At 45.9% G+C, this 15,946-nt stretch overlaps 2 protein-coding genes and 4 non-coding genes across 6 annotated transcripts; 3 read left to right on the forward strand and 3 right to left on the reverse strand.

Annotated features, from left to right (window-relative positions):
• Positions 1–5,960: 5,960 nt before the first annotated feature.
• Positions 5,961–7,473, forward strand: kcnj13 (potassium inwardly rectifying channel subfamily J member 13). Its single transcript, XM_084674670.1, has 2 exons — positions 5,961–6,561; positions 6,899–7,473. The coding sequence occupies exons 1-2, from the start codon at positions 5,961–5,963 to the stop codon at positions 7,471–7,473; spliced, it is 1,176 nt and encodes a 391-aa protein (XP_084530796.1).
• A 3,923-nt stretch (positions 7,474–11,396) lies between these two features.
• On the forward strand, positions 11,397–11,468 carry trnap-agg (transfer RNA proline (anticodon AGG)). The gene has a single exon. It is a non-coding gene; the product is annotated as a tRNA-Pro (tRNA).
• A 311-nt stretch (positions 11,469–11,779) lies between these two features.
• trnaw-cca (transfer RNA tryptophan (anticodon CCA)) lies at positions 11,780–11,851 on the reverse strand. The gene has a single exon. It is a non-coding gene; the product is annotated as a tRNA-Trp (tRNA).
• A 2,275-nt stretch (positions 11,852–14,126) lies between these two features.
• trnap-ugg (transfer RNA proline (anticodon UGG)) lies at positions 14,127–14,198 on the forward strand. The gene has a single exon. It is a non-coding gene; the product is annotated as a tRNA-Pro (tRNA).
• Positions 14,199–14,395: 197 nt separating this feature from the next.
• trnai-aau (transfer RNA isoleucine (anticodon AAU)) lies at positions 14,396–14,469 on the reverse strand. Its single transcript has one exon. It is a non-coding gene; the product is annotated as a tRNA-Ile (tRNA).
• Positions 14,470–14,516: 47 nt separating this feature from the next.
• On the reverse strand, positions 14,517–15,766 carry LOC146258012 (single-pass membrane and coiled-coil domain-containing protein 1-like). The gene is made up of 3 exons (XM_084674592.1): positions 15,569–15,766; positions 15,279–15,434; positions 14,517–15,099 (listed from the first exon to the last, which is right to left on the reverse strand). Exons 1-3 carry the CDS (start codon positions 15,619–15,621, stop codon positions 14,637–14,639), a joined length of 672 nt encoding a protein of 223 aa, XP_084530718.1. The 5' UTR covers positions 15,622–15,766; the 3' UTR covers positions 14,517–14,636.
• Positions 15,767–15,946: the final 180 nt, after the last annotated feature.

Consider the following 15,946-nt stretch of genomic DNA (forward strand, 5'->3'; position numbering starts at 1 on the left):
CACCAGCTTCATTGAGAAGCTTAAGGCAACTCCTGATGTTCTTTGAGTCTTTTTGCAGCCCAGTGTGAGCCACGAGCTTACAAGTAGTACCTGGGCACAGTTCAAAAAGCAGTTTGGTGGAGTTTGTAATCCATTCGGATCCAAAATGGTCCACAGTCATCAAAACAATTTTGTTCTGTTTCACAGTTTTGATCTTGATAAAAAAAACGTTTAAAAACTCATCTTCCACAATAATTTTCCCCGTATATGTGCGGTAGATTCCATTTTTTTTCTTCTAATTTTGCTCCTGCCTGCTGCACCTCCACATGCAGCGGCGGCCATTTTGTGATCTTGTAATACCTCCCTGATTGGTCAAACCTGAGAGCAGAGGTACTCCTCTGATCCTCTTCCTCTTCATCACATGTCCTCTGACTCATTGATCTCATTCAGTGTTGTACAGGGGGGAGCAGTGCCTACACATTAAACACACACCAGATAAGAGTGTATCTCCCCAGGAGCTGTGTCTCCATCCAGAGTGGTTATCAGAGAGGGCCTTCCTGTCGACTCAGTGAGTAAAGTTCGCTTGGATGAGTTGGGGTGATAGCATAGCGGAGACTGCAGTTGGCCTTTGACCCTGTGTCATATGGCTGCCCTGTAGCTCAGGCAACAGAAGAGCACTGTGAGGTTTATATATGGAAGGATCACATCTGTGATCACATGACATAGCAGCATGGAAGATACCAGCATGACTCTCCTTCAGGACCCTCCTCTCTCCTCCCTCCTCCTCACCACCTCTCCTCCCCCCCTCTCCTCTCGGGGCTGGACTGCTGGGGGACCCTGGCCCTCTGGCGTCACAGACCGTTGACCCTGTGGTGACAGAAAACGGACAAAAGCTGCTGAACCGTGAAAGCGTAGTGTAGGAACTGTGTTGTTCTCCAGAGAAGAGAGGGCGTTGATAGGGAGAGATACAATAGAGACACACACACACACAGACACCCTGTCACCCTCTCTCTCTAAATGACCCCCCTCTCATGTACTCTCCCAACCACAGGACCAACAAGCGAGTCTTTCAATGAACTGTGACAAGGTGTTGTTCTTGGGCCCCTCCTCTCCCACCCCCCCTCTCCTGCCTTCCGGGAACACTAATTGGCTACATGCAGAGTAATGTGACCAATCGAATCATCCTCCGGCGGGAGGAGGGTTGAGATTGGAGAGAGCAGAGCGGAGGAGCTCAGTCCGCCCGCCACCCTGAAGAGTTCCTGGGGAGACGACGTCCTGTCCCCTCGCCTCGGGTGTCCTCTGGGTCCCGTCCGCCCCCCGACCAGCGCTCGGCTGACAAGGGCACCACCGTGAGGGCCCATCCCTGGCCCCTCTGTCTGCGCTCGCCGGTGAGTTTTGTTGTTGATTAGACCAACCTTCAACAAGACAGATGATTGATTAACTAAGACTTGGTAACCGCTATGTTCGTAGAATGTGTTTGTGGTATGGCTTGAGAGATTGGAAGACTTACAAAGCAGAAATGAGTTTCATCTGTCCTTCTCTGGCCCGAGACAAATGAATGAACAGATGTGAGCTGTTTCAGGGAGTTTCATAGAGAAACTTTGGTGTGTTGGCTTGTTTGATATTTAAACTGGAACACAGTTACATTCAGTATTTTAATTAGTATCTTGGGTATTTAGATGTAATCAAGTGTACTGTAATCTTGTATTGATATATTTAAAGCTTAATATTTTTATTGTGCCAGAGGCAAAAATGTTACCAAACATTGAATAAATAATTGGAGTTACAATCTCAATGCTGGACACTTTTTACATGTAAAAAACACTGGAATGGCAAATTCATTTCTGTTAATATCGCATTCCAATCATTTTTCACATCACGGAAGCTCAAAGCACCGGTGAAACATGCACTTCTACAGGCAAATTCTTACATATAATAAATACAGTATTACCTTGCTTCAGACACTGATCACTGAAGACCTTCCTTGTCGGTCATTTTAGGTGGCTTAACAAATGGTGTCATATCAGGTGGTGTCCAACAGACTAGCAAACCTCCCCGCAACTTCCTTGTTATTTGTCTAAATGTTACCGTAGGAGCCTAAATCTGCACGCTTCTGTTTTCACCAAAAGCACAGGGCCAGTATGGTTTCAACACTTTACCAATGTCAAACATTGTCTTAATTCTTCATCTTGATCTATAGTAATCTATGCTTCGTGTCGTCAGTAAGGCGGACATGCTTCGTGTCGTCAGTAAGACGGACATGCTTCGTGTCGTCAGTAAGACGGACATGCTTCGTGTCGTCAGTAAGACGGACATGCTTCGTGTCGTCAGTAAGACGGACACGCTTCGTGTCGTCAGTAAGGCTGACACGCTTCTTGTCGTCAGTAAGGCAGACACGCTTCGTGTCGTCAGTAAGGCAGACACGCTTCGTGTCGTCAGTAAGGCAGACATGCTTCGTGTCGTCAGTAAGGCAGACATGCTTCGTGTTATCAGTAAGACAGAGACATGCTTCGTGTCGTCAGTATACGGAGACATGCTTCGTGTCATCAGTAAAGGCCCCATCACACCATAACTTTCTGGTCAACGTTCTCTGAACGTTCTTATCGTTCAATTTAGAGCGTTTTAGGGTGAGTGAATAACGCATGACTAGCGTGGGACTGACGCATGAGGAGCGTGTAACAGCGACCAAGTAAGACACCCCTGAAAACTATTTTCACTTTTGTGCATGTTCAAAACCTTTTTTGGGACCAGCGTGCTCCGCCGATAAGGTAAGGCAGACATGCTTCGTGTCGTCAGTAAGACAGACATGCTTCGTGTCGTTAATAAGGTGGACATGCTTCGTGTCGTCAGTAAGGCGGACATGCTTCATGTCGTCAGTAAGACAGACATGCTTCGTGTCTTCAGTAAGGCGGACATGCTTCGTGTCGTCAGTAAGACGGACACGCTTCGTGTCGTCAGTAAGACGGACACGCTTCGTGTCGTCAGTAAGACGGTCACGCTTCGTGTCGTCAGTAAGACGGACACGCTTCGTGTCGTCAGTAACACAGACATGCTTCGTGTCGTCAGTAAGGCAGACATGCTTCGTGTCATCAGTAAGGCAGACACGCTTCGTGTCGTCAGTAAGACGGACATGTTTGTGTCGTCAGTAAGGCGGACATGCTTTATGTCGTCAGTAAGACAGACATGCCTTTTGTCGTCAGTAAAGCTTGTGTTTTGCTAAAGTAGAACAAAGGGTCAAACATTTTCCAAGCTGAAGCAACAGCATGGTGTCTGTTCTAATCCTCACCATGTGTCTGGGAGGGGCAATGGCAGGGCGACTGTAGATACACAAACAACATTCTATCACCCATTTCTTCAACACCAGAGAAAGCATTTACAGGTGTCCTTGAAGGATCACTAACTTTCCAGAATGAATAAGCAGTAGACAGCATATAGACTTCTCAACCACACATCCACAATAAGAAAACATGCTAAAGGTTAATGTTTAAATATAATCATGTAGCTCACATAAATTATGTCTTTGCACAATCCTATTGCATGCATTGGTTGAATGATTTTAGAATTTGTTTAGGACAAGACAGACAAGAATCAGGAAGAATATTAACAAACTCCTGGTGTTACTTTGGCATGGCAGTCATTGGTCTATTGGAGATGGAGGGGGGGGAGGGGGGTTGTTAAAGAGGGGGGGTAGAGAGTGAGAGGGTTGTCTGGACAGTTGGCCCTCCCTCGCAGAAACACCACAGGGAACCAAATTGTGATGTTTTCATAAATGTTATAATGAATGAATGTGGAATGAATGCAAATGCAGTGAATGCAGATGCAGTGAAAGCAGATGCAGTGAAAGCAGATGCAGTGAAAGCAGATGCAGTGAATGTTGTGTGTTTCTGTAAGCAGCCAACTCAACTTTATTTATCCTTAAAAAGGAAATTAATGTGCAACAGGGGTCAGAAAAACACAGACACAAAACAGCACCGCCAAATGCGTTTGTCCTCCACTGCAGTTCATCGAGACGCTCTGTCTGGGACTCGGTAAGGAGGGACGACTAGTAAAACATATTCCTGTCTCTGGTTGAAATTTACTGAGGCCAAATAATTGCTTAATGTCTATGTTGTGTTCCTGCTGCAGTGCATGTTTCCCTGCTCTGAGGCGGGAATTCAGCCCCACACGGCACATGTGAACAGCCATGTTGTTCTATTTCAGTGGATGTGGGACAAACCGACCTGTGGGTGACGGTGGAAGCCAATAGTTACGCCTTGCGCGATTACAGATTAACAGACCACAACAATGCTGCTCACCAGGAGCAAGTCCTGTATTTACAGTAATGATTTGATCGTTTTTCACACATCTCCACATAACCGTAATTGTGATAATAGTTGAACAAGCAACCCCTTGGGCCAGACTTGCTGTAACACTAAAAGGGTCATTAAGATCATTAGACACCAACTAAATGTATAATAATGTACTTGTTTAGTAGGCGCTTGTCACTGCTGACAGTTGGGTTACTAATGCCAGCTATCAGTTGGGCTACTGATGATCTAAGGACAGTAGTGGTTACTGATATCTCAACCTCAAAGCCATATGCTGCTCATGGGACATGCTACACACATGCAACACACATGACAGCTACACACATGCTGCACACACTACACACACCAGCTACACGCAAGCTACACACATGCTTCACACACACACACTACACACATACTACACACACACACCAGCTACACACACGCTCCACAAATGCTACACACCCTAGTCTGTCTTTGTTTGCAATGATGAGAACTTTTTCTTATGTTCTCAAATCAGTAGGCTGGAATACCATCATAAACCATGTTTAAAAAAAAAAATAAAGATCACATTAAATGGGCCCCACAGTCTGTTAAAGACTCTCTCATGAAGACTCTCTCTTGTGTCTTCTCCTGAAGACACCAGCTCTCTTCTGACTATTTTAACCAGCGCTCAGGGCCCCTGTATGACCACATGATCCTTAAGGTCCTCTGGGACTACACGGCTGGAAGACCCATTTGTTCCAGATGGATTTTACAGTTTCATCAAACAATTTGATAGTTTAAGACTTTGTCAATTATTAATTAATTGTTTATTAGCAAGGTGAGCAGACATGTTTACCCATAAGTCCCAGCACCTGCAGTGTTGTGGCGCGTGGCTCACACATTCTTAGAGGCACTTTATTTTCCTTGTTATTTCTTTTATTTGAAATGTTTTGGTGAATCCCCCTGTATGGTATACCTGCAGCATCACCCAGCCTGCTCAGGACTCTGGGCCCTTCTCCCTCGGGGTCTTCCACGGCCATCCAGGGACAACCCTTCTGTGCACTACAGACACAGAGATGTGGAACCCTTCTGTGCACTACAGACACAGAGATGTGGAACCCTTCTGTGCACTACAGACACAGAGATGTGGAACCCTTCTGTGCACTACAGACACAGAGATGTGAAACCCTTCTGTGCAATACAGACACAGAGATGTGGAACCCTTCTGTGCACTACAGACACAGAGATGTGGAACCCTTGTGTGCACTACAGACACAGAGATGTGGAACCCTTCTGTGCACTACAGACACAGAGATGTGGAACCCTTCTGTGCACTACAGACACAGAGATGTGGAACCGATGTTACGTCATGCACAAGTACTGTGTCATTCATTTTTGCGTACCACTCGGATGAAAGAGATCCAGACAGTTCAGTGTGCAATTAGAGTAAGTAGTAAGAGCTCCGTTCCCCACGGAGAAGAGACGCATTCCTGCGCTGCAGGGCGCTGGTCCCTCAGCCTACCCCCCCGCCGGCCTCCTCTCTAATCACCAGCAACAATATTGACACAGAAACAGAGACTGTGTTCAGCTGCATGGTTATTTCTGTCACTGTTCCTCATAACTTTACAAGACGAACGACGCAGAGCTGGGTGATCGATCGCATGATTCCCGTCTCCGAGCATTCGTACTGACACACACACGGCGGTACTTATGACTTGTGTTTTCTGGGCAGATCTCCTCGTCACCCCCGACGTGTCGCCTCGGAAACCCTGTGCCCCCTCTTCGCTTCCTGTCACCATGACAACCAGACCAAACAGCAACCACGGCCCGGACGCCAAGGCTCAGTCCTCGCCTTTGTTGTCCCCTACAACCTGCCAGCGCCTGGTCACTAAGGACGGACGGTGTAACTTGCGCCCCCCCGCGCCCCTCCCCGGGCCCTGGGCCGGGGCCTCTGCCTGCCTGCTGGCCCTGCAGGACCTGTGGGGCTCCCTGCTCAGCCTGCGATGGCGCTGGGTCCTGCTGGCCTTCTGTACCTCCTTCCTGGCCCACTGGCTGCTGTTTGCCTGCTTGTGGTACCTGCTGGCTCACCTGAACGGAGACCTGGAGGTGGAGGACCATGATGCTCCGCCCGAGGGCCATGTGGTGTGTGTCAAACACATCACCTCCTTCACAGCAGCCTTCTCCTTCTCGCTGGAGACACAGTTAACCATCGGCTACGGGACCATGTTTCCCAGTGGAGACTGTCCCAGCGCCATCGTGCTACTGGCCGTGCAGATGCTGCTGGGACTCATGCTGGAGGCTTTCATCACAGGTGGGGAACAGGAGGGTCCAGCCTCCAACCCTATAGGGGTTTGCACTGTAGGAAATGGGAAAGGGTTCATTTTTACAGGTTAATGGTTAATATTCAAATATTGGTAAATGGTCAAATATTTTATATTAATTTAATGTTAAATGCTTATCAGAAAGACACAGATGAGTGAGTTATTGTTAATTATCACACTGAATCCAAAGCTGAAAATGATGATCTAGAATCATCGGCAAAGAGAGAAAAAAAAAAATGTTCTTGTAGCCTGTAGAAATCCTGTCATTCACTTATCTTCCTCCTCTCCCTCCTCCTCCTACCCTTCTCCACCATCTCCTACCTCCAGGTGCCTTTGTAGCGAAGATTGCCCGCCCCCAGAAGCGGGCAGGTGCTATTCAGTTCAGCCCTCAGGCCGTGGTGGGCCAGCACCTGGGCCAGCCCTGCCTCATGTTCCGCGCCGCCAACCTGCTGCGGCGCCCCCTGGTGCAGGTGAAGGTGAGTGCCGTGCTGTACGAGGAGCGCGATGGTCAGGCCCTGCACCAAACAGCGCTAGACTTCCAGCTGGACCATCTGGGCTCACAGCCCTGCCCCTTCTTCATCTTCCCCCTCACCTTCTACCACCTCCTGGAGCGCCCTAGCCCACTGTACCCCGCCCTGCGCGAGGGCCGTGCTGGACACTTCGAGCTGGTGGTCTTCCTCTCTGCATCCCAGGAGGGCACCGGGGACACCTGCCAGAAGAGGACTTCGTACTTGCGGCAGGAGATCCAGCTGGAGCGCTGCTTTGTGCCGGCCGCAGGGCTGGACGGCCTGGGCAGGTACAAGGTGAGCACTCAGCACTTTGACACCACCCACTCCAAAGAGCCCCTGGATAAGGAGTGTGTGGTGCAGATCAATGGGGATGGTAATGACAGGATGGAGTAGAGGGGAGGGGGGTTGAGGGGGGGGAGATAGAAATGGGGTACAGGTAGGGAGGTTAGGATGTGGAGTGAGGAGGGGGTTTGGAGGGGTTAGGAGGTGAGGTTGGGGGGTAGTGGAGGTGGGGTGGAGGTGGGTTGGGGTGGAGGTGGGGAGTAGTGGAGGTGGGGTGGGGGGTAGTGGAGGTGGGGTGGGGCGTAGTGGAGGTGGGGAGTGGTGGAGGTAGGGTGGGGTGGAGGTGGGTTGGGGTGGGGTGGAGGTGGGTTGGGGAGTAGTGGAGGTGGGGTGGGGGGTAGTGGAGGTGGGGTGGGGAGTAGTGGAGGTGGGGTGGGGTGGAGGTGGGTTGGGGTGAAGGTGGGTTGGGGTGGGGAGTAGTGGAGGTGGGGCGTAGTGGAGGTGGGGTGGAGGTGGGGGGTAGTGGAAGTGGAGGGCGGCATTATGAGCAACTCACCATGACAACAACACCATGACAACAACACCATGACAACAACACCATGACAACAACACCATGACAACAACACCATGACAACAACACACACCAACATGGGCAGCCAGCTTGACTCAATCCACATCCACACAGTAGGGCATTTACCCTGGAGCATTTACCCTGGGGCGTAAGGGACCAGCCCTCCTCTGATCACCACTAGGACTCATCTCTACCTGAGATGGATTCAGAGGGTGAGGCCTCCTTCCACCAGCGCAGTGCTGCTAAGTCCTGTAGACCAGCTGCACTGGGACGTGATGTCTCCTGTACTCCTGGTTCAGACATCTGCTGCACATGCTAGATAGTCAACACTGCAGAAGGAGAACAATCATAAATACCACTTCATCTCTGTTGATTAATTGATTGATTAATTGATTGATTTATAAATGATTGATTGAATAGAACATTGCCATGATAGTGAGTTAGGTGGGGTTTTTTTATTGAATTTTTTGTAAGTAATCTAAAATCAGTTTTTATATCCACAAATGATTAGTTTAAGATCACTTGACCGTTTAAATGAGTGAGACACTACCATGAGGAGAGGTCCCTGTAGTGTTGATTATAAAGCTGAAATAGAAGAATGTGATAACACATGTTTTATAGTCATCGTTTGGTATATGTATACTGAATCACTGTTGGATTCAAATTGATTCTAAAAACTGAAAGGGTAAAAACATATGAAAAATGAGAGACTGAGGAAATAACTTGTTGTCGGACGTGAGATTTTAGGAAGCGAAATCTTGTTGTATCATAATATTACAATGGATTGTACAGTGTACATTATAAGTAATAAAGGATATTTTCTAAACATGTTCTATGAGACGGACATGTTTTTTCTGCTTCAAAAGTTGGTTCTTTTATGCCACACTGCCCCCTGTCGTTCAGCAGAGGAACTGATGCTGAGACAGTGGAGGTTCCTGGCTTTACTGAGTGTGGCAGCCAAGGAAAAAGTTAATTTCAGTAAACCAGAGAGGATACAACTGGGCAAGGTAAAAAAGGCCCTCCTGTGTAAAAATGGTCATAAACTATATTGTGACTTAATATTCCCCTTCTACTGATATTGTAAAGCATTTACTAGTACTCATATTGCATTTCATTAATAAAGAAACCCCTTTGAAACAAGCTGGTTCAAACAAAGTAGCCACTCAGGGCGTCTGGCAGTATCTTAGCTGGGATTGTGATTCAAACAGTACCATCTGATAACTGAGAATATGCCCCAAAAAACGTAAAAAGGTTACATTTATTTTATTTTTATTTTGGTAAAACTGGTTGGAAACTTTGCTGGAAATACAGGCATTTCATTTGAGCTGTTGTCTAAGAAGCAATGGTTAGTTCATACCTCGACTAGGTAGCCAAAAGGAAACTTGAAGTGCTGCTCACTATATGGGTTGTCTATAGCCATGTTTCTGAACTGGTGGGTCAAGATCCAAAAGTGGGTTGTGAGCTGGTGTGGAGAGGGTCATGGACGTATGCTTCGGCTCGCTCAAAAAGTCTAACTTTTATTTTGATAAGTTACTGAACTTCCGATGGTGCGCTTTAATTTTGAATAGTGCGTAGGTTCACACAGTGCCGTCCGCATTCTAGGAAATGATTGAAATATATGAAATTATTTATGAAATTATCAGGACTCTCAAGTCCCACATTCCAGCCATTTCTCACGCTCTCACGCAACACCTTGTATTCAGTGGCGGTTTTAGACAACATTTACTGGGGGGGCCAAGGTGGGGCCAGTGTTTAATCAGAGAAGCACATTAAAAAACTGACACATATTATATTTCAATATTAAACATTAACATTTTGCTTTACATTAAAATCATAGAAACTTTCATTTTGCACATAAAGAGTTTCAATTGAAACAATAAGATGGGGCCATCAAAAATTTGACATACAGTAGGCCAATGCTGTAGCCTGACGTTGTCATACTCATAATTCTAGTCAGAATATGAGTCTGAAAACTCTCCGTTGGGCTTTGAGTACGGAGCGTGTTTCAACCGAACTCGTAAAACAAATGCCTCTTCGCTCAATTGGATAGACCTAAAACCAATCAGAGCAACGTATTATGTTGTTTGTTGAAAACGAATTCAACCCAAGGGCTCTTTCGTGACGTTGTTGATTACGTTACTGTTGATCATCTGTCCATCATCGTATAAAGCCCGCCCTGGCAATTTCATTGGTCCGTCCCGATTCTGGGTTTTCTGTAGTTGTCCCCAATACAAGACCCTCCAGACCCAACTTCCCGAACAATTTTTTTTGTGGACGGGAGAAGTTGGGCTGGGAGCCAGGCTACCAATGCTGCAAAAGGTAGGCATGAACCCCTGAAAATACATAAATAATAATAATATATATTTAAAAAACTATATATATATGTATATATATATTATTCAGTCTGCTCAGGGGGGCCACAGGGGGGGGGGGTGGGGGGGGGGGTCAGCGACATTTTTACAGGGGCACTGGCTCCTGTAGGCCCCAGTGTAGATATGCCACTACCCCTAACCCATTTCAATCATTTCTCACGCTGAGAAGTAAGAGATAACTTGTCCTGCTATATAGAATTAATGGACGAGGCGCAGGCATACTGAGATTTACATTTACATGTATTAATTCGGCAGATGATAGTTGTCTTGAGTTAAACAGCGTTAAATGACAATCAGAAAACATCCTGAGGTTAGACCAGTTGATAATAACTGATTTATAGTATCCACTCCAATCATTGGTAAACCCGGTGCTTTGGACAACTAGCTGTTCAATCAAAGGTACTGTAAACGAAGGGTATTATTTCTGGGGAATGATTGCATTGGTTGCTGTAGGTATAGGTAGCAACGCTAGTGCTTACTAACTACTTACCTGGTCGGCTCCATGACGACGGGTAAGCAGGGATCGTGAGACTGCTCACCCAAAAAAAAGGAAACCCATTATCTGCTGGTTTACATGCACTAAAATGTAGGCCTACATGAGAATATGATAAATGTTTGCAGTGTTTGCACTAGTGCTGACGTTGTGACGTTAGGCTAGCACTAAGTGCCCTTTGGCCACACGAGGCACTTTCTGCCACAAAAACGTAATGGAACGTTCGCGCGAATACAAGCAACTCAATCGGGACCAAGACATTTTGACACCGACGTTGTCTATGTAGTGCAAATATTCAAGTTTTCTTAGGGGTGGGAAAATAATAATACATATATATGATAGAGAACAATGGTTGTGCTCGCCGAAGGGGTGAGCACACCCAATAATACAACACCCTCCGTGAACTATGGGCTTTACTAAAAAAAGGACAGCTTACAATTTCTGCCTATGTTGCATACACAGCGTGTATTTAACAAGAACACAAGTCATAGGCGTATTAAATCAATTAATTAAATGCATCATCAAAACATGACACTGCTCATGAATTATAGAGTATGACGACAATATTTAAAAATCTAATTACGCGTCGTCTAAACATGGCTCGTTGGTCTAGGGGTATGATTCTCGCTTAGGGTGCGAGAGGTCCCGGGTTCAAATCCCGGACGAGCCCACTTTTTGTAATTTCATATTGCTGTAACAGGTCACAAGATCAGTTTAGTAAACTTCTTGTTAAATACCCACTTTCCCACGTTAAAACTTTACAATTACTAAATAATAGCCTATGCAGGTATAGCAACCACACAGAATGATGATGTTGATGGGAAAACAGAAGCCATTGTGTCTACATGGTTTGTCTTCCTTGAGGGTTTAGGTTGACTGGCATACAATTAAACCACATGTGTGAAGACGTATGTGACATTGCTTGCAAAAACGGCTATTACAACAAAGATTGATTTGATGTTGAGTATTAGTCAAAACCATTGACCCCGACGTGATTTGAACACGCAACCTTCTGATCTGGAGTCAGACGCGCTACCGTTGCGCCACGAGGTCTGCATGTAACTGGTGTAAAAAAAAAAAGATACCTTTTAGTGCCTTAACGTAATGTAAAAACTTTCTTATTTCTTATTTTGTGTAGGCAGTTCTTGAGAAGCACTTTTTGTCATATTTGCCTAGGTAAACCTCACATCTTAAGCAAACCAATGCATCTAAAGGTTTGACGGTAATATGAAACCAATCCGACATCTGTGGGCGTCGCAGGATTGTAAAAAATGCGACAAATCATAAAGACCGTTCCGAGACTAATGATTGGACGGGCTACCTGTATCTACCTGCGTGCAGTCTGTAGTTTCTGTAGTTAGTTACTACTGTGGTTAGTTTGTAAGTATAGTTTTCAACCGGGCTAGGCAGAGGTATTCTAAACAACCAAGAAAGAGCAGGCAATAAATCAAGTTCCAGACTTCACCGCTAAAAGACAAAAGTAAAAAGTACTAACGTTATGTTCATTGTGATCATGTTGTGCGTTCATGTGTTTTGTGGGAGTGGCTTTGAAAGAGATGTTGGATATTATGGTTTCAAAAGTTTGGAATAGAAGCTAAAACAGCTAACTTCACTTTCTAATCTTTATGTTTATGTTCCTTGTTTGTGTGAACTTACATGGTGAATAAAGCAGATTTTGATTCTGATTCTGAAAACTTGCCAACACCACCTTCAAGTTTGCTTCAGAATGTTACTTTTCCAAGAAGTTTCAATGCAACTTGGTGCACGTTTGCGCTCGGCTGGAAACTCGGTTGGAAGCGTGCAACTAGCGCCATCTCCTGATCTCAACCGCTTACAGTTTTGGTGGTAAATTAAATTCTCTTTCTTCTAGGGCTTTTCACAAACAATAATTTACCACATGAAACGTTGAATTGTTTAGTATAAAACCCTCTACTATGAGAAATAGAGCCTCTCGTGAAAATAACTGAACATTTTACTTATTTTCTTTTTTTAAATAAATTCTTTATTGATAATATAAATGTAAAAATACAAAAATAGTAGGTTTTACATTTTAGATCAATACAAAAACATACAGATAACAAAAACAGTACAATCATCCACCCCACCCCCCCACCCCATGGCGACTCCCTTACCCACCCCAGTCCCTGGTCTCTCTCCCTCCATGAAAACAAAAACAAAGAAACCTTCAGTGAAGTATACTAATGCTGCACTCTTTCTTTAACCAAAGTGTAAGCTGTGTCCCAAGCAAGTACAGTTTTCTGACTAGCTCCATGGACACGGGCCACTGATGTCTCCATCATAACTATGTCTAGGAATGAGTTGGACAATTGCTGCCACGATAAAGTGTGAGGCGGCTGCCATCACAAGGCCAACATGTCCTTTGCTGCAGTGATACCAGCCCATAGAATGCCCCTCTGCTGTAAAGTCAGATCCGAGGTAGAGTCATCATTAAGTAAAAGTAAGGTCGGTGACAGAGGAATATACTTCAAGCATATTTGTCTCCAAAAGGCAAACACATCAGGGCATTCCCAGTACATATGTAAGAAAGTCACTGAAGTAGTCAGTGTATATAGGTCACAATTAGGAGATGTGATGATTTTCATCACATGACGTTTTCTAGGAGTAAGATACATCCTGTGTTTACATTTAAAATGTATTAATTGGTGATCAGGGTTTTTTGGAGGTATCATGAAGATTCCCCCATACTGTGTCCCAGCAAACCTCTCTCTCATCCTCAGAAGGCAGATCCGTACACCATACACTTTCTACTGGTAAAGATGCATAAGATTCAGAGATGAATTTATAACGTTTTGAGACCATCCCACGTGTCTGTCTTTGTACCGCAAATATTTTATGCAAAGGGTGTGTATGGAGCGGTACTCCCCAAGGGACACCATATGCCTTCATGGCAGGTCTCAATTACAAGTAAAGGAAAAATAATTTGCCTGGCAAACTGTATACAGCCTGCAGATCAGTGAAAGCTCGTAGACCATTGTCATCATATACAAGTCTTGAAGAACATAAACTCCCCTATACGTCCACTGTGGAAAAGAAAAAGGTTTGTTGCCAGTAAGAAGAGAACAATTATTGACTACAGGAGAATGCTTGTGCCATTTAAGATCGACCTTAACATGTTTCATGACAGTGCGGCAGGTTATGAGCAAAAAATACACCCGAGGACCTAAGCTTTTTTTAGCCTCTTTGGATGGTATATTGGAGTACACCAGGTCTGGAAGTCTATGAGGTTGTGAAAAATTCTCCTCAATCGGTTTCCAGGAGACAGAAGCAACATTTTGTTATACCTTTAGAACACGCGACTTAGTATGGCGGCTCGTTGGTCTAGGGGTATGATTCTCGCTTTGGGTGCGAGAGGTCCCGGGTTCAAATCCCGGACGAGCCCGCTTTTTAAATCTTGTGATGAAGTTTAGGCTTTTATGGGTAACGTGCAAGACGGTAAAATTAATGTATAGCGTCGTTACTGAGTGTGTATATTATAAGCTTGTATGTATGATTTAAACGCTGCGCTACGGTAACCTATTAATAGGTTTGAATTGCGTCAAACTGAGGTAAAATGTTACTGATTCAGCATAAAATTGTTGGCCAGTACGGGGATCGAACCCGCGACCTTGGCGTTATTAGCACCACGCTCTAACCAACTGAGCTAACCGGCCGTGTTCTTCCATCGTCTAACTGTGCACTTTATTCGTAAAAGCAGTCGTTTTAAACGTACATGTTGATTTTATTTGACTGATATTTTACATAACACGCACATCTAACACAGTTTACTTAATGTTTAAGCACGGTTCTCCTCCACAATCATTTAAAAATGCATCAGTTATTACGGTCTTCCCTCTGCCTGTTTGATCAGCTCTAAAATAGATGGTGTCTGCTTTCCAGATCCTGCTGTCTTGATAACCCCTGCTTGGCCTTTCTCCACCACCTGCACAGCCCTCAGCAAGCTGTCTCTAAGCACTTGGTTCCCCACACATTTCCTGATCATGGCCTCCACCTCCCCCTGCTGGCCTGGAGTCCTCCCCACCCTCTCGTACTCACACTGGAACCCCTGCGTCACAAAAAAGCCACAGAGTGCTTTTGCGTCTGCCTCCACCAGGCCCAGCTCCCCCAGGGTGGCTTGCCAGGCAGCATCCACACGCCGGTTCTTCAGTCTCCGGCGCAGGATGGCAGCCGTGGTGGGCAGGCCAGGGGCCAGGTCTGGTACCCGCTCCTGGACTCGGCTGTGGCAGCGGAGCAGTGTGTCTGACACGTAGCTGAAGAGAAGGCGTACCTTGTCTGGAGAAAGGCTTGGTGCACAGGACAGAGGTCAATAACATTAACAGTAACACTAACCTTTTCACAAATCAAATGTTATTTCCTTCAGCCCTTTCTGACAAGCAATGTCACAGACAGCTTCACAGATGCCCACAGCCTGTAACCGACCAAATCTTCAAAAATGAAGAAAAAACTCCCCAAACCAGCTCACCTGTCTTGTATGAGTGCTTCCCATGCATGGTCCTGCTGGGCCTGTCTGTGGTCCTGCTGGGCCTGTCTGTGGCGCTGCAGTCGCTCCAGCAGGAGACTCCCCGCCTCGTCCATCTCCTTGAAATGACAGCTGATGTTGTCAAGCCTCTGCTCCAGCCTGGAGGGTTCAGACCGTCACAATCAATCTTGTCCAGTCACAGAGTTGGGTTAGGGTTAGTTAACCCTAACCCTAACTCCAGCCCCTGTATCACCCAACGCTAGCCCTAACCCTAACTCCAGCCCCTGCATCACCTGTCCATCGTGCTGCTGAAGCCTCGGTCAGAGCTGTCCTCTTCTCCAGACATCTTGGCCCCTTGCACGCACTTCACTTCAACACAACCCTCTAAAAGCACCTCCCAACAGCTGTGCCACACTCACTAGCTGAAACACACACACACACTCTCTCACATGCCCAGACCCCAACACCCAAACCCTGTCTGCTGAACAGAACTGAAGAGACTCAGTGCTATTTTGATCAGTCACTAAAATAGACAGCGAATGGCAGGACGAGGTTTGAGTCCACTGGGGACAGTATGTCAGTTAGCCCAGTTGGGAAGTGATCCATTCTGCAAGGGGGTCACTGAAGAGGTTTGGTTTTCAGATGTTTTTGTTGTAGACTTTTATATTCTG

This window comes from Hypomesus nipponensis, chromosome 15 (assembly GCF_054491055.1).
Source record: "Hypomesus nipponensis isolate SF chromosome 15, ASM5449105v1, whole genome shotgun sequence".
In the NCBI taxonomy this organism is placed as follows: domain Eukaryota; kingdom Metazoa; phylum Chordata; class Actinopteri; order Osmeriformes; family Osmeridae; genus Hypomesus; species Hypomesus nipponensis.